The sequence below is a fragment of the Ranitomeya variabilis genome, chromosome 4 (genome assembly GCF_051348905.1).
Source record: "Ranitomeya variabilis isolate aRanVar5 chromosome 4, aRanVar5.hap1, whole genome shotgun sequence".
NCBI classification, from domain to species: domain Eukaryota; kingdom Metazoa; phylum Chordata; class Amphibia; order Anura; family Dendrobatidae; genus Ranitomeya; species Ranitomeya variabilis.
The window spans coordinates 107,959,269-107,983,185 of record NC_135235.1 but is presented as its reverse complement, the minus strand read 5'-3'; the positions used below and the strand labels follow the sequence as shown (position 1 = coordinate 107,983,185).

At 51.1% G+C, this 23,917-nt stretch overlaps 1 protein-coding gene across 1 annotated transcript in view; it reads right to left on the bottom strand.

Moving 5' to 3' along the window:
- The window catches only part of ALOX5 (arachidonate 5-lipoxygenase), a 153,554-nt gene that overhangs the window by 26,796 nt on the left and 102,841 nt on the right, over positions 1-23,917 (bottom strand). The window contains exon 9 of the mRNA XM_077259082.1: positions 17,050-17,136. Within this exon, the coding sequence (XP_077115197.1) occupies positions 17,050-17,136 (87 nt within the window). The remainder of the gene's footprint in view (positions 1-17,049; positions 17,137-23,917) is intronic.

Below are 23,917 nucleotides of genomic sequence, written 5' to 3'. Positions count from 1 at the left end.
GCTGCATTGAGATCATTAACAAGTTCCCCCGTGTAGTTTAAGGCTGATCTTTCACCTTCCTCATGATCACGGATACCCAATCGGGTAAGATATTGCATGGTGCCCCAGATCGATGTCTATTGACAGTCATTTTGTATTTCTTCTATTTTCTTACTATTGCCCCAACAGTTGTATCCTTCTCATCCAGCGTCTTACTTATGGTTTTGTAGCCCATTCCAGCTTTGTGCAGGTCTATGATCTTGTCCCTGATATCCTTAGAAAGTTCTTTGGTCTTGCCCATGTTGTAGAGGTTAGAGTCTGACTGATTAATTGAGTCTGTAGACAGGAGTCTTTTATAAAGGTGACTAAGTAAGACAGCTGTCTTTAATGCAGGTAAGGAGTTGATTAGGAGTGTCTAACTGGTCTGTAGGAGCAAGAACTCTTAATGTTTGGTAGGGAATCAAATACGTATTTCTCACTGCAAAATGCAAATAAATGTACTGTATATAATTTATACAATGTGATTTTCTGGATTTTATTTTTGATATTCTATCTCTCAATATTAAAGTTAACCTAAACTTAAAATTATAGACTGTTCATGTCTGTCAGTGGACAAACTTACATTATCAGCAAGGGACCAAATACTTATTTCCCCACTATATACATACAGTATATATATATATATATATATATATATATATATATATATATATATATATATATATATATATATATATATATATATACATACACACACACATATATATTTCCTAATCTTTTTGGTAATTTTTGCACACATTGTCGGTTGGGTTTGAGTGTTGCGTTGTTATAACTTATTTAATTGTATATGTAATACATGCAAGTTTCATTGTATGCTTTCTTTTCTATTTTTTTTTTCAATAGGTCGGTGCTTCTCTCATTCCCTTTTAGCAGGCTTCTTCCGCCAGCACTCTCTGCACTTTATACTCTCTTTCACTTTTTCTTCCTATACATTATATTGTGATCTAATATGACATGTTTCTTATAATGTGCTATCATTCATTTTTATATAGTTGTGTAAAAAAGTATTTGCTCCCTTCCCGATCTCCTATTCTTTTGCATGTTTGACACACTTAAATGCTTCAGATCACCAAACAGTTTTAAATATTAGGCAAAGATAACACAAGGAAAAACAAAATGCAGTTTTCAAATGAAGGTCTTTATTATTAAGGGAAAAAAAATCCAAACCTACAGGGCCCTGTGTGAAAAAGTGATTGCTCCTCCCTTAAAACATAAATTAACTGTAGTTTATCACATCTTTGGGAAGCTGAGTTCAAATTCCCTATCCAAACCAAGGTCTTTTTACTGCCACACCTGTTCTCAGTCAAGAAATCACTTAAATAGGACATGCATGACAAAGTGAAGCAGGCCAAAAGATCCTCAAAAGCTAGAAATCATGCTGCGATCCAAAAAAATTCTGGAGCAAATGAGAAAGAAAGTAACTGAAATCAATCAGTCTGGAATAGGTTACAAAGCCATTTCTAAAGCTTTAGCACTCCAGCGAATGACAGTGAGAGCCATTATTCACAAATGGTGAAAACATGGTGCACCTTCCTCGGAGTGTCTGGCCGACTAAAATTACCCCAAGAGTGCAGCGACAACACTCAAAGAACTGCAGGCTTCACTTGCCTCAGTTAAGGTCAGTATTCATGACTCCACCATAAGAAAGAGAATGGGCAAAAATGGCCTAAGTGGCAGAGTTCCAAGATGAAAACCACTGCTGAGCAATAAGAACATAAAAGTTCGTCTCAGTTTTTGCCAGCAAATATCTTGATGATCCACAAGATTTTGGGAGAATACCCTGTGGACTGACGAGACAAAAGTTGTACTTTTTTGAAAGTGTATGTCCCATTACATCTGGCGTAGAAGTAACACAGCATTTCAGAAAAGGAACATCATAGCGACAGTAAAATGTGGTGGTGGTAGTATGATAGTCTGGGGCTGTTTTGCTGTTTCAGGACCTGGAAGACTTGCTGTGGTAAATGGAACCATGAATTCTGCTGCCTACCAAAAAATCCTGAAGGAGAATGTTCAGCCATCTGCTTGTAACCTCAACTTGAAGCGCACTTGGGTTATGCAGCAGGACAATGATCAAAAACACACCAGCAAGTCCACCTCTGAATGGCTTAAGAAAAACAAAACTAAGACTATGGAGTGGCCTTGTCAAAGTCCTGACCTCAATTGAGATGCTGTGGCATGACCTTAAAATGGTGGTTCATGCTCAGAAAAAACAACAATTCTGCAAGGATGAGTGGGCCAAAATTCCTCCAGAGTGCTGTAAAAGACTCAATGCCAGTTATCTCAAATGCTTGATTGCAGTTGTTGCTGCTAAGGGTGGCCCAACCACTTATTATGTTTATGATGGAAATCACTTTTTCATACAGGGCCCTGTAGGTGTAGGGGACAGGGACCTGGTGAGCTGTGCAGACGGGTGGAACCATTGTTGCCGGGAGTCGGGGTTCCGGGGGACGGATTTGAGGGGTGCATGGGAAGCCAGGCTCATGTGACAGGAGGCAGAGTGACGCAGGGAGAGGAGAGGATAAAAAGCAAAACGCGCGAAAGCAGGGGCAGAGAAGCGCGGGAAATCTCTGAGGAGAGGAAACTGCAGCGCAGTTGCTGTGAGTGTGCAGGCCGCAGTGAGACTTGCAGGAAGCAGGGGGAAAACGTGCAACAGACACTGCGGGCAATTACTGGAGCCCCCAAAAAGAGACGCATTCGTCGTCAGCGACCCCCCAGGCAGAGGGGTAGTGCTGACCAGCTCAGGGACAGTATTACCGCGCTCCCTGAGAACACCTTGCCAGAGAGTGCTACAGACTCGCATGGTTTCGTCTCAGCTGTGACTGATACTGATTATTCTCCTAATCCTCCTCAAAAAGACTCTTCTCTGGACTGGGAGGCTGTTACCTCGGATCAACGTCCGCCTGCAGGAGGGAACGCAGCACCGCAAAAGACATTCTGGACTCGACTCTACGCCTGGGCCCGTCGCCAGAAGACACCTCCTTCCTCCGCCATCAGGACTATGGCGTTGTCGGAGCCTCCCCGTCAGGACTACATCGCTGAACCAGCACTGATAAGTGACCGTTGTTGACTTTATCTTAGTAGGGAGTCACTAGTGAGGCGCTGCCGCGTTCTACGGGTGTAGTTCAGGGCGGCCATATAATAATTGGGATTTACTGCGAGATTGTGTTCTTGTATATAAGTTCCCTGCGTGGAAAACGTTTGTTATCTTTTTGGTTGGAAGTTAAAAAGAAAGTTAAAAACGCTATTTGCTTTCTGGCTCCTATTTGTCCCTGCATCCTTCTTTACCTGCGGTCTCTACATTTGGCGTAGTCGGCAGGATGCAGGATCCAAAGAAGGAGCCAGAAGATACGGAGGATGGGGCTGGGCCTAGAGCTTCTCTCTCATTGGGGGCCATGTTAAACAATTTGCCCAAGTTTAATGGGAGCAACATGTTGTTGTGGAGCTGGACTGAGAGGATGAGGGGGCTGTTGAGAATGCATCCTATGACCCCGGCCCTGGAAGCTGAGGTAGCCATTATGGCATTAGACGGAGAGGCCCGAGATTCAGTGATGTTGAGACCCCCCACAGAGCGGAATACTTTTACCGGGGTGTTACATGTGTTAGAGGGGACGCACGGGGATCCCACCGACGTGGGAGAGCTGCGGGCCCGGTTGTTTGGACGGCGACAAAAAGAGGGCGAGACTGTCACTCAGTACATGAATGCTCTGCAAGAGCTAAACATTGCAATCGTGCGGAAAGATGGTATGGGGATGGGACATGTCGACGTGACCCTGCGCGACCAACTGGTGACGGGACTGCGGGATGAGTTGACCAAACAGGCTCTACGTGAACGAGTGCGGGTCGACCCGCGCCTGACTTTCTCCGACATAGGCAATGAGGCCCGCACCCGGGAGCAAGAGAGGGGGGTGACGGTCCTGACAGGAGAGGCTCGGGTTATCCAGACCGCTGCACCAGGAGGGGGTGAGCCGTCGTGGGTTCAGGAGATGCGGCAGGAGCTCAAACAAATCCGAGACGAACTGGCCGAAGTAAAAAAAAATGCGCGAAGCCCAAGGGAGCTACCCCGGGGGCAAGGGTCTGGGAGTCCAGCTCGTGGCGCTCGTTCAGGATATTATCCGGTCTCCGGTGCTTGCTATGGTTGCGGGGAGGCAGGACATTTTGCACGGGAGTGCCCCCGGAGAGGGAGGGCCTCGTCACGGCGGGCGTTAAACTAGAGGACTCCGAGCTAAGGGGACGACGCTCGGAGTCAGAATCCCCGCGGATGGGTGGTGAAAGTCCCGAAAATTTGGTTGCCAGCTGCCCCCTGGTTTGGGCAGAGTTTGAAGGGCGGGCTGTACGTTGTCTGGTGGACACCGGATCTCAAGTCACGACTATGCCCGAGGCCTATTTTAGAAAACACTTCCCTGTGTCAGTCAGACCCCAATGGGGCCCCGTAATCCGGTTGCAGGCCGCCAATCAGCTGCCCATCCCAGTGGAAGGGGTCACCTGGATGCAAATATCTTTATGTGGGAAAGACCTGGGCCGCCGGGGGGTTGTGTTGACACGGGGGGATCCCAGCCCACAACATATCGTGACTTTGGGGATGAATGTATTGAAGGACTTTGGCAGTTTGCTGTTAGGGGAGACCACACAAGAGACACTCAATCAGTGGGGGACCAGTACACCTCAAGGCTCCGTGTTCAGACAGTTAGTGAGGGAAGTCCGTGTGCAAGAGACCTTTCAGGAGGGAGACATACTAGGGAAAGTAATCACCTCCCCGACAGCAGAAGTGACGTTTCCCCCAGGACAGACTGTTATATCCCTGCCCATCCGAGCTCGCATCCCTCTGGAAGGAGTGCAAGTGCAGGTTGAGCCCACCTTTACGTCCCCTTTGCCCACAGGACTGCTGGTGGCCCGATCTCTGGCTACTGTTAAAAATGGAGCCGTACCAGTGCGATGTGTGAATGTGGACGAACACGATGTCGTGCTACGGGTCCGAAGTGAGATGGCCAAAGTGTTACGACCGTTAGAAGTGATGCCTCCTCCAGATACTTTACAGTTAAAGGTGGATTCCCCTGATCCCTGGATGGTCAGTGTCCGGTCTACACAGGATCCTGAGCTGATAGCGTTACGAAAAGGTCAAACTATTCTGGAACATATGCGAGCAGAATTACCGGGTCTGGATCCATCACAAGTCTCGCGAGTGCAGCGGCTCCTTGGACACTATGCTGAAGTGTTTGCGCAACATGAAGATGATTTTGGCTGTACCACGGCCATCGAACATGGAATTCCGACCGGAGATACAGTGCCCATCAGGGAGCGGTACAGACAGATTCCCCCGCAGATGTACCAGGAAGTAAAGACGTTGTTAGGCCAGATGCTACAAAAGGGAGTGATCCGCGAGAGTCAGAGCCCGTGGGCTGCCCCGATCGTGCTGGTGCGGAAAAAGGACGGCACGCTCCGGTTCTGTGTGGACTATCGTAAGCTAAATGCATGCACCGTCCGAGACTCTTATCCACTTCCCCGTATCGAGGAGTCTCTCTCCGTGCTGGGTCGGGCCAAATATTTTTCCACCTTAGACCTAGCCAGCGGATACTGGCAGGTCCCGATGACAGAAGCAGATCGTCCTAAGACAGCGTTCATCCTTCCCATGGGACTATTTGAGTTCAATCGAATGCCGTTTGGGCTGGCCAACGCTCCAGGCACCTTCCAACGATTAATGGAGCGGTGTCTGGGGGATTTGAATTTCGAGGCCACTCTCATTTATCTGGATGACATCATCATCTACGCCCCAACATTCGAGGAACATCTGTGCCGACTGGAACAGGTACTAGACCGGTTGCTGAAATACGGGCTTAAGGTGAAGCCCCAGAAGTGTCACTTGTTCCGGGAACAGATCGAGTACCTGGGGCATGTGGTGTCCGCCGAAGGAGTCCGGCCATCGCAGGAGAAGATTGCTGCAATCCAGGAGTGGCCCACACCGGAGACCGCTAAAGATGTACGGGCGTTCTTGGGCCTCGCTGGGTACTACCGGCGCTTCGTGAAGAATTTTGCTCGCCGTTCTCACAATCTACAAGTCCTGCTGAAAGGAAGCTCCCCCAAGGAACGGGGAAAGAAGATACAATGGCAAGAGCCACAAGAAGCAGCGTTCCGGGACTTGAAGACAGCTCTCATGGAGCCGCCGGTGTTGGCTTATGCGGACTTTTCGCAACCGTTCATCCTACACACCGACGGCAGCTCTCAGGGATTGGGGGCTGTGTTGTCTCAGGTTCAGGATGGGCGGGAGAGAGTGATCGCCTATGCGAGTCGGTCTCTTCATGACTCTGAGTTGAACCCAGACAATTACAGTTCTTTCAAGGTGGAGCTGCTGGCCGTGGTGTGGGCTATGACGGAGCGGTTCGCTGAGTACCTGGCCAGTTCCGAGGTGCTGATACGCACGGATAACAACCCATTGGCACATCTGGAAAATGCGAAATTGGGTGCCCTAGAACAGCGCTGGGTAGCCCGGATGGCCAAGTACAGATACCGTATCCTTTACAAGCGAGGAGCGGAGAATGTTCATGCTGACGCATTATCTCGTCTGCGGAAAAATCCCCCAAGAACTAACCGAGATGAGGAGCTGGAGGGAGAAGAAATCCCCTACGCCATCGGGGGCGCTGCTCAGACGGCTGTGAGCCGGGAACAGACCGGGAACGGAACGGCTGCAGGACTGTTGGTTCAGAGTCGGGACGAATGGATACGGCTACAACAGGAAGACCAGGAACTAGCTCCATTGCGACAGTGGATAACGAATGGTCTATTGCCCGTGAGAACCCCTGGACAAATTCTCCCGTCAGATCTGAACCTTCTTCTGCGGCAGTGGGAGCGCCTAACTCTTCAGGACAGGCTCTTATGCCACTTAACCATGGCTCTGGCAGATTCTGAGCCGACCTGGCAGATGGTCTTACCAGGGCCTGTGGTGGCCGCAGTTGCTAAAGAAGCTCATGAGTCCGGGGCACACTTCGGAGTGAAGAGGACGTTTAAGTGGCTGCAAACTCGGTTCTATCATCCTCGGCTGCTTGCGGAAGTACAAACTGCCTGTAGACAATGTCGACAATGTGAGCTAACCAAGTCACCGGAGGAAAGGGCGCCTGTGCAGAGCATCACGACGTCTGCCCCTTTTGAAGTATTAATGATAGACTACATTACCATTGGAGCAGCGCATCAAGGCTACGAACACTGCCTCGTTATGGTAGATCATTTTTCAAAATTCGCGGTAGTCATCCCTACCCGTGATCAGACAGCTGAGTCGGCGGCGAGCGCTATCTGTAAGAACTTTATTCAAGTTTACGGCTGTCCGAGGCGAATACATTCGGATCAAGGCGCCTGTTTCTTGGGCAAGGTCATGGAAGAGCTGCATCGCCTCTACGGCATTGATAAGTCACGCACCACACCGTATCATCCCCAGGGAAATGGGGCTTGTGAGCGGTTTAACCGGACTTTGCTTCAAATGCTGCGTGCGCTAGAACAAGATCAGAAGGCCCGCTGGCCGGAGTACGTGTCTGACCTAGTGTGGGTCTACAACAATAGAGTTCATCAAGTCACAGGACGCACCCCGTATGAAGTGGTCTTTGGGCGCCCAGGAAAAGGCATGACAGATCTGGAACTGTCTTCGGAGGAAGAAGGCCCCCGAACAGGGATGGCTTCGTGGGTGCGTGATCATCGGCATCGGCTGCAGACCTTACACCGACTGGTACACACTCGAATTCGGGAAGTGGAGCATCGGAGCACCCCTACAGCAAAACCCCCAGAGTTCCGGCCAGGTGATCGAGTACTCGTTCGAGAGCAAAGACCGCAAAACAAGTTAGACCATCGTTGGGAAAAAACACCCTATCGGGTGCTTCGCCGTATAGACCCGCATGGACCTGGTGAGCTGTGCAGACGGGTGGAACCATTGTTGCCGGGAGTCGGGGTTCCGGGGGACGGATTTGAGGGGTGCATGGGAAGCCAGGCTCATGTGACAGGAGGCAGAGTGACGCAGGGAGAGGAGAGGATAAAAAGCAAAACGCGCGAAAGCAGGGGCAGAGAAGCGCGGGAAATCTCTGAGGAGAGGAAACTGCAGCGCAGTTGCTGTGAGTGTGCAGGCCGCAGTGAGACTTGCAGGAAGCAGGGGGAAAACGTGCAACAGACACTGCGGGCAATTACTGGAGCCCCCAAAAAGAGACGCATTCGTCGTCAGCGACCCCCCAGGCAGAGGGGTAGTGCTGACCAGCTCAGGGACAGTATTACCGCGCTCCCTGAGAACACCTTGCCAGAGAGTGCTACAGACTCGCATGGTTTCGTCTCAGCTGTGACTGATACTGATTATTCTCCTAATCCTCCTCAAAAAGACTCTTCTCTGGACTGGGAGGCTGTTACCTCGGATCAACGTCCGCCTGCAGGAGGGAACGCAGCACCGCAAAAGACATTCTGGACTCGACTCTACGCCTGGGCCCGTCGCCAGAAGACACCTCCTTCCTCCGCCATCAGGACTACGGCGTTGTCGGAGCCTCCCCGTCAGGACTACATCGCTGAACCAGCACTGATAAGTGACCGTTGTTGACTTTATCTTAGTAGGGAGTCACTAGTGAGGCGCTGCCGCGTTCTACGGGTGTAGTTCAGGGCGGCCATATAATAATTGGGATTTACTGCGAGATTGTGTTCTTGTATATAAGTTCCCTGCGTGGAAAACGTTTGTTATCTTTTTGGTTGGAAGTTAAAAAGAAAGTTAAAAACGCTATTTGCTTTCTGGCTCCTATTTGTCCCTGCATCCTTCTTTACCTGCGGTCTCTACATAGGTTTGGATTTCTTTTTCCCTTAACCCCTTCACCCCCAAGGGTGGTTTGCATGAATTTTTACAATTCTGACCACTGTCCCTTTATGAGGTTATAACTCTGGAACGCTTCAACGGATCCCGGTGATTCTGACACAGTTTTCTCATGACATATTGTGCTTCATGTTAGTGGTAAAACTTCCTTGACATTACTTGAGTTTATTTGTGAAAAAAATGGAAATTTGGCGAAAATTTTGAACATTTTGCAATTTTTCCAACTTTGAATTTTCATGCCCTTAAATCACAGAGATATGTCACACAAAATACTTAATAAGTAACATTTCCCATATGTCTACTTTACATCAGCACAATTTTGGAACCAACATTTTTTTTTGCTAGGGAGTTATAAGGGTTAAAAGTTGACCAGAAATTTCTCATTTTTACAACACCATCTTTTTTTAGGGACCACATCACATTTAAAGTCACTTTGAGGGGTCTATATGATAGAAAATACCCAATTGTGACACCATTCTAAAAACTGCACCCCTCAAGGTGCTCAAAACCACATTCAAGAAGTTTATTCACCCTTCAGGTGTTTCACAAGAATTTTTGGAATGTTTAATAAAAAATGAACATATAGCTTTTTTTCACAAAAAATTTACTTCTGATCCAATTTGTTTTATTTTACCAAGGGTAACAGGAGAAATTGGACCCAAAAAGTTGTTGTACAATTTGTCCTGAGTACGCTGATACCCCATATGTGGGGGTAAACCACTGTTTGGGCGCATGGCAGAGCTCGGAAGGGAAGGAGTGACGTTTTGGAATGCAGACTTTGATGGAATGGTCTGCGGGCGTCACTTTGCGTTTACAGAGCTCCTGATGTACCTAAACAGTAGAAACCCCCACAAGTGACCCCATATTGGAACCTAGACCCCCCAAGGAACTTTCTAGATGTGTTGTGAGAACTTTGAAATCCCAAGTGTTTCACTAAAGTTTATAACACAGAGCCGTGAAAATAAAATATCTTCTATCCGTCACGTTGCATTTGCAGAAACCCTGATGTACCCAAACAGTAGAATCCCCCCACAAGTGACCCCATTTTGGAAACTAGATCCCCCAAGGAACTTATCTAGTTGTGTGGAGAGCACTTTGAACCCCCAAGAGTTTCACTAAAGTTTATAACGCAGAGCCGTGAAAATAAAATATCTTTTTTTTCCACAAAAATGATTTTTTTAGCCCCCAGTTTTGTATTTTTCCATGGGTAACAGGAGAAATTGGACCCCAATAGTTATTGTCCAATTTGTCCTGAGTACGCTGATACCCCATATGTGGGAGTAAACCACTGTTTGGGCGCACGGCAGAGCTCGGAAGGGAAGGAGCACCATTTTACTTTTTCAACGCAGAATTGTATGGATTGAGATCGGACATCATGTTGCGTTTGCAGAGCCCCTGATGTGCCTAAACAGTGGAAACCTCCCAATTCTAACTCCAACCCTAACCCCTACACACCCCTAAACCTAATTGCAATCCTAACCACACCCCTTACCCCAATACACCCCTAACCCCAACACACCCCTAACCCTAATCCCAACCCTAACCATAGCCCTAACCCGAACACACCCGTTACCCTAATCCCAACCCCAACACACCCCTATCCCCAACACGCCCCTAACCTTAATCCCAACCCTAACCACACCCCTTACTCTGACACACCCCTAACTCAATCGTAAACGTAATCCAAACCCTAACCCCAACTCTAGCCCCAACCGTAACTTTAGCCCCAACCCTAACTTTAGCCCCAACCCTAACTTTAGCCCCAATCCTAACCCTAATTTTAGCCCCAACCCTAACTTTAGCCCCAACCCTAACCCTAACGGGAAAATGGAAATAAATACTTTTTTTATTTTATTATTTTTCCCTAACTAAAGCGGTGATAATGGGGGGTTTGATTTACTATAGCGGGTTTTTATAGCGGATTTTTATGATTGGCAGCTGTCACACACTAAAAGACACTTTTTATTGCAAAAAATATTTTTTGCGTTACCACATTCTGAGAGCTATCATTTTTCCATATTTTGGTCCACAGAGTCATGTGAGGTTTTTTTTTGTGGGACGAGTTGACATTTTTATTGATATCATTTTCGGGCACATGAAATTTTTTGATCGCTTTTTATTCCGATTTTTGTTAGGCAGAAAGAACAAAAACCAGCAATTTGTGAATTTCTTTTTCAGCGATCTGACAGGCACTGCAGGTGGCTTGCTGGCGCCTGCTCTGAGCAGGCGCTTGCAAGCCACCTCCCTGCAGGACCCAGAAGGAGCCCTGTGGCCAATTTGGATCCGGGTCTGCAGGGAGGAGGACGGAGGAGACGCTCGGAGCAATACGATCACATTGTGTTGCTCCAAGGGTCTCAGGGAAGCACGCAGGGAGCCCCCTCCCTGCGCGATGCTTCCCTATACCGCTGGAACGCTGCAATCATGTTTGATCGCAGTGTTCCGGGGGGTTAATGTGCCATGAGCGGTCCGTGACAGCTCCTGGCACATAGTGCCGGATGTCAGCTGTGTTAGTCAGCTGACACCTAGCTGCGATCAGCCGCACTCCCCCCGTGAGCGCGGCTGATCGCGTTAGACGTACTATCCCGTCGGTGGTCATACGGGCCCACCCCACCTCGACGGGATAGTATGTCTAATGTCAGAAAGGGGTTAATACTAACAATCTTCATTTTTAAACTGCATTTTGTGTTTACTTGTGTTATCTTTGTCTAATATTTACATTTGATTGGTGAGCTGAAACATTTAAGTGGGTCAAACATGCAAAAGAATAGGAGATCAGAAAGGGGCTAACACTTTTCACACAACACTCGCTGTATTCCTTGATGATATTTGTGTTTCTTACTATGCCTTCCTCTTAATTTACCATATACTTACCTCCTCTGTCCATATGTTACGACTGGTCCTGTGCGCATGCACCGCCTGCGTCCTAGTTCTCGTGCCGACTCCTGTATCGCCATGTGTTTTGTGACGTCTAGTCACATGTCCACCATGTGTCCTGGAGTTGCTGGCCACATGAAGTGGGAGCCGTCTGACTTCCGTGTTCCTCCATGCGGTAGATGCGTCCCATGATTCTGGTCATCTCTGTTTGGCTGCGGACGTCCTTTTATGCTCCCGGTTCCGGTATGACACCATTCCCATGACGAAGGTCTTTACCGAAGCACATGCCGGGTACCACCAGGACGGGTACCACCAGGACCACCAGGTATTACCCTCATGTGCTTTCTACTATGTTGGCCACCTAAGGTCCATTAACAGGTGTATGATGTATGTTTGTAACCCGGTCATCAATCTTTTTTTTCCAAGTTGTTCCCTATTAACACAACTCCTTAAACAGAGCCTATTCACCTATATAGGTGAACTTTGGTTCTGTTTCATCCTGTTTATATAACTTTTGTTTTTGACACATCTTACATCCAGTAGCATCCTGCTTTATTGATCAGACTGTTTATAACATTGTTTGCCCTTTTCTTCTTTATATAATTTACCATCATTTTATATATACAGTGGGGCAAAAAAGTATTTAGTCAGTCAGCAATAGTGCAAGTTCCACCACTTAAAAAGATGAGAGGCGTCTGTAATTTACATCATAGGTAGACCTCAACTATGGGAGACAAACTGAGAAAAAAAAATCCAGAAAATCACATTGTCTGTTTTTTTATCATTTTATTTGCATATTATGGTGGAAAATAAGTATTTGGTCAGAAACAAAATTTCATCTCAATACTTTGTAATATATCCTTTGTTGGCAATGACAGAGGTCAAACGTTTTCTGTAAGTCTTCACAAGGCTGCCACACACTGTTGTTGGTATGTTGGCCCATTCCTCCATGCAGATCTCCTCTAGAGCAGTGATGTTTTTGGCTTTTCGCTTGGCAACACGGACTTTCAACTTCCTCCAAAGTTTTTCTATAGGGTTGAGATCTGGAGACTGGCTAGGCCACTCCAGGACCTTGAAATGCTTCATACGAAGCCACTCCTTCGTTGCCCTGGCGGTGTGCTTTGGATCATTGTCATGTTGAAAGACCCAGCCACGTTTCATCTTCAATGCCCTTGCTGATGGAAGGAGGTTTGCACTCAAAATCTCACGATACATGGCCCCATTCATTCTTTCATGTACCCGGATCAGTCGTCCTGGCCCCTTTGCAGAGAAACAGCCCCAAAGCATGATGTTTCCACCACCATGCTTTACAGTAGGTATGGTGTTTGATGGATGCAACTCAGTATTCTTTTTCCTCCAAACACGACAAGTTGTGTTTCTACCAAACAGTTCCAGTTTGGTTTCATCAGACCATAGGACATTCTCCCAAAACTCCTCTGGATCATCCAAATGCTCTCTAGCAAACTTCAGACGGGCCCGGACATGTACTGGCTTAAGCAGTGGGACACGTCTGGCACTGCAGGATCTGAGTCCATGGTGGCGTAGTGTGTTACTTATGGTAGGCCTTGTTACATTGGTCCCAGCTCTCTGCAGTTCATTCACTAGGTCCCCCCGCGTGGTTCTGGGATTTTTGCTCACCGTTCTTGTGATCATTCTGACCCCACGGGGTGGGATTTTGCGTGGAGCCCCAGATCGAGGGAGATTATCAGTGGTCTTGAATGTCTTCCATTTTCTAATTATTGCTCCCACTGTTGATTTCTTCACTCCAAGCTGGTTGGCTATTGCAGATTCAGTCTTCCCAGCCTGGTGCAGGGCTACAATTTTGTTTCTGGTGTCCTTTGACAGCTCTTTGGTCTTCACCATAGTGGAGTTTGGAGTCAGACTGTTTGAGGGTGTGCACAGGTGTCTTTTTATACTGATAACAAGTTTAAACAGGTGCCATTACTACAGGTAATGAGTGGAGGACAGAGGAGACTCTTAAAGAAGAAGTTACAGGTCTGTGAGAGCCAGAAATCTTGATTGTTTGTTTCTGACCACATACTTATTTTCCACCATAATATGCAAATAAAATGATAAAAAAACAGACAATGTGATTTTCTGGATTTTTTTTTCTCAGTTTGTCTCCCATAGTTGAGGTCTACCTATGATGTAAATTACAGACACCTCTCATCTTTTTAAGTGGTGGAACTTGCACTATTGCTGACTGACTAAATACTTTTTTGCCCCACTGTATACTGTATATTTTTGTAACACTATCTCTTACCAATATGAGCGTTTTTCTTACAATTGTTCTTATATCAATAGTGTCTCATTCATTTTGGGAATTAGCATTGGGTTCACTTTGCAGCTTGTGATTGCTTATTATTTTTTCCCAAACATCTCCACCTTTTGGACCTTGACAGTACTATCTTACATATATAATGTATTTGTATTCATTTTTTCTTATTTTTTTGATCTTTCTGACTTGGTATACATTCCTTTCAACACAGTCATCCAATGTATGGTCTCTGGACAAACATTTATCTTGTATCATTTGTCTATGCCCAAGTTTATTACTTGTGTATGGTTGTGATTTGGTTATTTATTTCATTGACGGAATTTTAATTTTATAACTGTCCCCCTTTTCCCCTCTGTTTTTGTCATATACTCTTGTCCTGTGTGGTTTGGGGTGTTATATCCTATCATGCACCCTTGGATTTGCATGTGTGTACTTACTATTGTTGTTCTTACTACTGTGTGGGCACCCGTCTTCTAGAGTGCCCCCATATAACCATTGTCTGGTGATAAAGGTTTTTTTACTTTAAACTTTCTTGCTCTGACTTTTTTTTTTACCACAAGTTCGGTTTTCCTTCTTTGGGCACATTTTCTAGTCTGTATAGGAAAAACGAAGAAAAGCAGGCTGCAGTAATTGGCACTGAACAGTTAGTCCTTTCTCTCCCTCTTGGCTACGGTCATCCTAATGTTTGGGTGTGCGGCCCTTTTTTTACATTTTTGTGTAAATTGATGTGTTCTTTCTGTTATTACATTTGAAAAAACTGACCGTCACATCCAAACATAGACTAAGTGTGAACAGGTGCTGAACCTAGAGTCACCAACTCTTATATAGTCAAGCAAATAAGGCAGCACACTGTAGCGCTGAAACATGCAAACATGAAACACGAAAATTGAACTGCATTACTGCACTAGAAATATGAAAAATGAGAGCGTTTAGCGCATAAAAATGGCAAATTTTATGTGTACCTGGTAGCCACTTTACGGCATCTCTCTTATACCAGGTCCTACGCTTTCCTTTCCTCGCTGAGAATAAACGTCTCCATCTGAATGCCGTAAAGTGGCTACCAGGTACACATAAAATTGGCCATTTTTATGCGCTAAACGCTCTCATTTTTCATATTTCTAGTGCAGTAATGCAGTTCAATTTTCCTGTTTCATGTTTGCATGTTTTAGCGCTACAGTGTGTTGCCTTATTTGCTTGACTATATAAGAGTTGGTGACTCTAGGTTCAGCACCTGTTCACACTTAGTCTATGTTTGGATGTGACGGTCAGTTTTTTCAGATGTATTATTTAGCCTTCTGACCGAGCACTCCGCCTCCTAGTCACAGGTGTTTTAATTACACCAGGTCCATTACCCCTCCACAGAGAGTTTATTCTCAGCGAGGAAAGGAAAGCGTAGGACCTGGTATAAGAGAGATGCCGTAAAGTGGCTACCAGGTACACATAAAATTGGCCATTTTTATGCGCTAAACGCTCTCATTTTTCATATTTCTAGTGCAGTAATGCAGTTCAATTTTCGTGTTTCATGTTTGCATGTTTCAGCGCTACAGTGTGCTGCCTTATTTTCTTTCTGTTATTGTCACCTGATGTAATGTAATTTAATAAACCACCACTGATTTTTCACCACATCATGCATGGATATTATGGTCGGCCTTCTTTTCTTTGTTTTTCCTTATTGCATTTCCAACTGTCCATATACTTTCACTTACTTCCAGTTTTTTGGTTGCAGGATTATTATTTTTATGCGATTTTTTTCACTTATTAGCACAAGGTCGCACTGCTACTGTGAATATTCCTTTGTTTTTGTTTTTCTTGTGTGTATAGGGACCAGTAGGGTGTGGGTGCGGCTTCTCTATGATGTAGGTTTTATTATTCCCATTACCCGTGTATGAGTGAGTTGTGTGGATAACAAAAGGAAACTATTGGTTTCAGAGATAAAAAATCCCAGCCAACAGCTGACCTAAATCCAATACAAAATGTATGGAAAGACCTAAAGCTCAAACTTTATAGAAGGAGCTCACAAAACCTTCAGGATTTGAATTGTGTTTGTGTGGAACAAATGGTCAAAATCACACGTGAGCAATGCATGTAACTAGTTTCTCCATACAACAAAGGCTTTTGTATGAAGTATTAGAAAATTTGCAGTGCTGGGTTCAAATGACAACAAAAGACAACATCTGCAAGGAGTTTGCATGTTCTTCCTGTGTTTGCGTAGGTTTCTTTGGGGTACTCTGGTGTCCTCTCACACTCCAGAGACATACTGATAGGGAATTTAGATTGTGAGCCCCAATGGGGAGTGCCAGTAATGTCTGTAAAGTGATGTGGATTTATTGGTGCTATATAAGTGAGTCAAATAAATAAATAAAATATATTGTAATTTAATTTGGTTTCAGAAAAAGAAAATAAAGCTGCTAGAATGTTCCCAGGCAATCACATAACTTGAATCCATTAGAAAATGTATGGAAGGAACTAAAGCTCTGAATTCATGGAAGGAGCCCACGGAACCTTCAGGATTTTAAGAGTGTGTAAGATTGGGCCAAAATGACATCTGAGCAATGCATGCAACTAGTGTCTCCATACACGAGGCATCTTGAAGCTGTTATCACCAACAAAGGCTTTTGTACAAAGTATTAAATACATTTCAGTACACTTGCCCCCTATGTAATTTCTCATTATTTTACATAGCTTAATTTATGGACATCTATGGTTTGATTTCTTTGCCTTTGTAAATTGGATGGGGTGTTTCCGACATCTGATGAGAATTTCATGTCAATAGTACCTTTAGAAATATATTTACTTAGAAAACTGGTGACGTGTTCAATACTTATTTCACCTGCTGTATGTTGTTGCCTTATTGGGGTTTTTAAATTTATACTATGTTACATTTTTCTATATCACCATATCCTTAACTTATATAGGAAAAACATACAGAAAAACGTGTACTGCTAGTAGTACAAAACCCATAGTAATAGTATATAAGATTTTTCTACATCAATAGCAAATAACAAAAGCTGTAGAATAAAATGCATATGAATCAAACCTTATCGAAGAGGCCACATTCACAAATGAGCTGCTCCCGTGCCTTCGTGTTGATTGCTATAGTGAATCTTACGTGTGGTATCAGAAGCTGAAACATAAAATGAGGTGCACATTATAGCATTTAGGGGGAGATTTATTAGAACTGAGTAGCCAATAACAATCAGATTCCAGGTCTGAGAAGCAATTTTTAGAAATAAAAAAGTCTTCAATAGGCAATAGTTCATCTTCTCTGTTCTCCAGCTTTTGATAAATCTTCTGTGATAGAATACATATCTATAATATAACGCTGGGAGCGTCACTCTGTCCGAAGCCTTTATAGACTGCGCAAGCGCCGGCGCAGTCTGGACCCCACAGAGCGACGCTCCCAGGAGATCGCGGTATGCGTAAGCGCTGAACGCACACCGCGATCTCCAACGGAGAAGCAGGGACGAGCCAGGAGGCGGAGGGTGAGTATACTTACCTGTCCCGTTCCACCGACGCGATTCCGGGCCATGAATGTCCCCCTGCTCCCGGAATCGGCGCCTGCGCAGTCCGCGCTTTCCGGCGCCATTTTATTGAAGACACATTGCAGTGTGTCTTCAAGAAAATGGCGCCGGAAAGCGCGGACTGCGCAGGCGCCGATTCCGGCACCAGGAGGACACAGAAAATGGCGGCGGAAATGAATGAGGTAGCGCAAGTAACAAATTGCTGTGCCATGAGGCTGTGGCACTTCATGCCACAGCTATTTGTTACTTACACCACCTGATTCATTTCCGCCGCCATTTTCTTGGTCCTGCTCCCGGAATCGGCGCCTGCGCAGTCCGCGCTTTCCGGCGCCATTTTCTTGAAGACACATTGCAGTGTGTCTTCAAGAAAATGGCGCCGGAAAGCGCGGACTGCGCAGGCGCCGATTCCGGGAGCAGGACCAAGAAAATGGCGGCGGAAATGAATCAGGTGGCGACAGCTGCCACACCCAGCACAGCCGTACACAGCCGACGCACCCAGCACAGCCACCGCACCCAGCACAGCCGTCCACAGCAGCCGCACCCAGCACAGCCACCCACAGCCGCCGCACCCACCACAGCCACCGCACCCAGCACAGCCACGCACAGCCGCCGCACCCAGCACAGCCACGCACAGCCGCCCACAGCCACGCACAGCCATCTACAGCCACGCACAGCTGCTGCACCCAGCACAGCCACCGCACCCAGCACAGCCGCCGCACCCAGCACAGCCACCCACAGCTGCCGCACCCACCACAGCCACCGCACCCAGCACAGCCACACACAGACACCGCACCCAGCACAGCCGTCCACAGCCGCCGCACCCAGCACAGCCACCCACAGCCGCTGCACCCACCACAGCCGCCGCACCCACCATAGCCGCCGCACCCACCACATCCACCGCACCCAGCACAGCCACCGCACCCAGCACAGCCACGCACAGCTGCCGCACCCAGCACAGCCGCTGCACCGAGCACAGCCGCCGCAGCCAGCACAGCCATGCACAGCCGCCCACAGCGATGCACAGCCGCCGCACCCAGCACAGCCACGCACAGCCGCCCACAGCTACGCACAGCCGCTGCACCCAGCACAGCCACCGCACCCAGCACAGCCGCCGCACCCAGCACAGCCACCCACAGCCACCGCACCCAGCACAGCCGTCCACAGCCGCCGCACCCAGCACAGCCACCCACAGCCGCCGCACCCACCACAGCCGCCGCACCCACCACAGCTGCCACACCCACCACAGCCACCGCACCCAGCACAGCCACCGCACCCAGCACAGCCACGCACAGCCGCCGCACCCAGCACAGCCGCCGCACCGAGCACAGCCGCCGCACCCAGCACAGCCACGCACAGCCACCCACAGCCACGCACAGCCGCCTACAGCCACGCACAGCCACCGCACCCAGCACAGCCGTCCACAGCCGCCGCACCCAGCACACCCACCCACAGCCGCCGCACCCACCACAGCCACCGCACCCAGCACAGCCACCGCACCCAGCACAGCCACGCACAGCCGCCGCACCGAGCACAGCCGTCCACAGCCGCCGCACCCAGCACAGCCACCCACAGCCGCCGCACCCACCACAGCCACCGCACCCAGCACAGCCACGCACAGCCGCCGCACCCAGCACAGCCACGCACAGCCGCCCACAGCCACGCACAGCCGCCTACAGCCACGCACAGCCACCCACAGCCGCCGCACCCACCACAGCCACCGCACCCAGCACAGCCGCACACAGCCACCGCACCCAGCACAGCCATCCACAGCCGCCGCACCCAGCACAGCCACCCACAGCCGCCGCACCCACCACAGCCGCCGCACCCACCACATCCACCGCACCCAGCACAGCCACCGCACCCAGCACAGCCACGCACAGCTGCCGCACCCAGCACAGCCGCTGCACCGAGCACAGCCGCCGCAGCCAGCACAGCCATGCACAGCCGCCCACAGCGATGCACAGCCGCCGCACCCAGCACAGCCACGCACAGCCGCCCACAGCTACGCACAGCCGCTGCACCCAGCACAGCCACCGCACCCAGCACAGCCGCCGCACCCAGCACAGCCACCCACAGCCGCTGCACCCACCACAGCCACCGCACCCAGCACAGCCACGCACAGCCACCGCACCCAGCACAGCCGTCCACAGCCGCCGCACCCAGCACAGCCACCCACAGCCGCCGCACCCACCACAGCCGCCGCACCCACCACAGCTGCCACACCCACCACAGCCACCGCACCCAGCACAGCCACCGCACCCAGCACAGCCACGCACAGCCGCCGCACCCAGCACAGCCGCCGCACCGAGCACAGCCGCCGCACCCAGCACAGCCACGCACAGCCGCCCACAGCCACGCACAGCCGCCTACAGCCACGCACAGCCACCGCACCCAGCACAGCCGTCCACAGCCGCCGCACCCAGCACACCCACCCACAGCCGCCGCACCCACCACAGCCACCGCACCCAGCACAGCCACCGCACCCAGCACAGCCACGCACAGCCGCCGCACCGAGCACAGCCGTCCACAGCCGCCACACCCAGCACAGCCACCCACAGCCGCCGCACCCACCACAGCCACCGCACCCAGCACAGCCACGCACAGCCGCCGCACCCAGCACAGCCACGCACAGCCGCCCACAGCCACGCACAGCCGCCTACAGCCACGCACAGCCGCTGCACCCAGCACAGCCACCGCACCCAGCACAGCCGCCGCACCCAGCACAGCCACCCACAGCCGCCGCACCCACCACAGCCACCGCACCCAGCACAGCCGCACACAGCCACCGCACCCAGCACAGCCGTCCACAGCCGCCGCACCCAGCACAGCCACCCACAGCCGCTGCACCCACCACAGCCGCCGCACCCACCACAGCCGCCGCACCCACCACAGCCACCGCACCCAGCACAGCCACCGCACCCAGCACAGCCACGCACAGCTGCCGCACCCAGCACAGCCGCTGCACCGAGCACAGCCGCCGCAGCCAGCACAGCCATGCACAGCCGCCCACAGCCATGCACAGCCGCCGCACCCAGCACAGCCACGCACAGCCGCCCACAGCCACGCACAGCCGCCGCACCCAGCACAGCCACGCACAGCCACGCACAGCCACGCACAGGCGCTGCACCCACCACAGCCACCGCACCCAGCACAGCCACGCACAGCCACCGCACCCAGCACAGCCGTCCACAGCCGCCGCACCCAGCACAGCCACCCACAGCCGCGGCACCCACCACAGCCGCGGCACCCACCACAGCCGCCGCACCCACCACAGCCACCGCACCCAGCACAGCCACCGCACCCAGCACAGCCACGCACAGCCGCCGCACCCAGCACAGCCGTCCACAGCCGCCGCACCCAGCACACCCACCCACAGCCGCCGCACCCACCACAGCCACCGCACCCAGCACAGCCACCGCACCCAGCACAGCCACGCACAGCCGCCGCACCGAGCACAGCCGTCCACAGCCGCCGCACCCAGCACACCCACCCACAGCCACCGCACCCACCACAGCCACCGCACCCAGCACAGCCACCGCACCCAGCACAGCCACGCACAGCCACCGCACCCAGCACAGCCGTCCACAGCAAGCCGCACCCAGCACACCCACCCACAGCCGCCGCACCCACCACAGCCACCGCACCCAGCACAGCCGCCGCACCCAGCACAGCCACCCACAGCCGCGGCACCCACCACAGCCGCGGCACCCACCACAGCCGCCGCACCCACCACAGCCACCGCACCCAGCACAGCCACCGCACCCAGCACAGCCACGCACAGCCGCCGCACCCAGCACAGCCGCCGCACCCAGCACAGCCGCCGCACCCAGCACAGCCACGCACAGCCGCCCACAGCCACGCACAGCCGCCTACAGCCACGCACAGCCACCGCACCCAGCACAGCCGTCCACAGCCGCCGCACCCAGCACAGCCACCCACAGCCGCAGCACCCACCACAGCCACCGCACCCAGCACAGCCACCGCACCCAGCACAGCCACGCACAGCCGCCGCACCGAGCACAGCCGTCCACAGCCGCCGCACCCAGCACAGCCACCCACAGCCGCCGCACCCACCACAGCCACCGCACCCAGCACAGCCACGCACAGCCGCCGCACCCAGCACAGCCACGCACAGCCGCCCACAGCCACGCACAGCCGCCTACAGCCACGCACAGCCGCTGCACCCAGCACAGCCACCGCACCCAGCACAGCCGCCACACCCAGTACAGCCACCCATAGCCGCCGCACCCACTACAGCCACCGCACCCAGCACAGCCGTCCACAGCCGCCGCACCCAGCACAGCTACCCACAGCCGCTGCACCCACCACAGCCGCCGCACCCACCACAGCCACCGCACCCAGCACAGCCACCGCACCCAGCACAGCCGCCACACCCAGCACAGCCACCCACAGCCGCCGCACCCACTACAGCCACCGCACCCAGCACAGCCGTCCACAGCCGCCGCACCCAGCACAGCTACCCACAGCCGCCGCACCCACCACAGCCGCCGCACCCACCACAGCCGCCGCACCCACCACAGCCACCGCACCCAGCACAGCCACGCACAGCCGCCGCACCCAGCACAGCCGCTGCACCGAGCACAGCCGCCGCACCCAGCACAGCCACGCACAGCCGCCCACAGCCATGCACAGCCGCCGCACCCAGCACAGCCACGCACAGCCACGCACAGCCGCTGCACCCAGCACAGCCGCCGCACCCAGCACAGCCACGCACAGCCGCCCACAGCCACGCACAGCCGCCTACAGCCACGCACAGCCACCGCACCCAGCACAGCCGTCCACAGCCGCCGCACCCAGCACAGCCACCCACAGCCGCCGCACCCACCACAGCCACCGCACCCAGCACAGCCACGCACAGCCGCCACACCGAGCACAGCCGCCGCACCCAGCACAGCCACGCACAGCCACGCACAGCCACGCACAGCCGCTGCACCCAGCACAGCCACCGCACCCAGCACAGCCGTCCACAGCCGCCGCACCCAGCCCAGCCACGCACAGCCACCCACAGCCGCCCGCACGCAGCACAGCCACGCACAGCCGCGCCACATACAGCCGCCCGCACTCAGCACAGCCACATACAGCCGCCCGCACTCAGCACAGTTGCCCGCACTCAGCACAGTTGCCCGCACTCAGCACAGCCGCCCGCACTCAGCACAGCCGCCCGCACTCACCACAGCCGCCCGCACTGATGGGGGCGCAGGATGGAGCAGCACGTGATAGGATGGGGGCGCAGGATGGGAGCACATAACAGGATGGGGATGCAGGATGGAGCAGCACATGACACGGTGGAGCAGCACATGACAGGATGGGGGCGCAGGATGGAGCAGCACATGACACGGTGGAGCAGCACATGACAGGATGGGGATGCAGGATGGAGCAGCACATGACACGGTGGAGCAGCACATGACAGGATGGGGGCGCAGGATGGAGCAGCACATGACAGGATGGGAGCAGCACATACCAGGATGGAGACCATATACCAATATAAATGCTCACCACCCGGGCGTAGAACGGGTTCAATAGCTAGTCCATATATAATACCATTTATTGCTTAATTGTTTTGTTTTGTGTCATCTCATGTTATCAATGCTTTTCAGTCAGTGTTTAGAGCAGTTTTTCCCAAACTTCAGTCATCAGAGCCCCTGACAGATCATGTTTTCTGGATTTCCTCAGTATTGCACAGGTGATAGAATTATTAAGACATCAGAAACGGTGAAATACTAAGGAAATCCTGAAAACATGATCTGTTGGGGCCAGGAGGACTGGAGTTTTGGGAGCCATTGGTTTAGAGTGAAAAGAACTTCAATTTTCTTTTTATTGAGTTATTACTGCTAAAGCTGGGTGGAGATGAGCGTATAAAAAAAATTGATTTTCATCCAGAAAACTCATCTATTCATGTGCCATCCAGGTGTCTATTTTTTTCACATTCGTGTAATATCCCTGTGCTATCAGTATTCATAAATCAACAGTTTAAAATGTACATTATCAAATACAGTTTCCTATGTTATTGAAGGCATTGTATCTGTAAAAATATAATTTTAAGGATCTGATTTTCTTTTTACATACCCATAGGCTTGTATAGGCAAGTCTCATCTGAAATACGGAAGATATAGGAAGAGTGCATGTAACGACTGTCATCCGAGCGGCCCTATTGTATTACATTGATAAGTGTGTTATCGGGATTTTAACTCGGACATGTTTGAATAAACCTTTAGGCCATGTGCACATATTGAGTATTTGATGAGTTTTTTACCTCAGCATTTGTAAGCCAAAACCAGGAGTGGGACAATCAGAGGAAAAGTATAATAGAAATGTAAGGGGATGACTAGGGGGTCGTCACGTGCCTCCCCTTCTTTGAACACT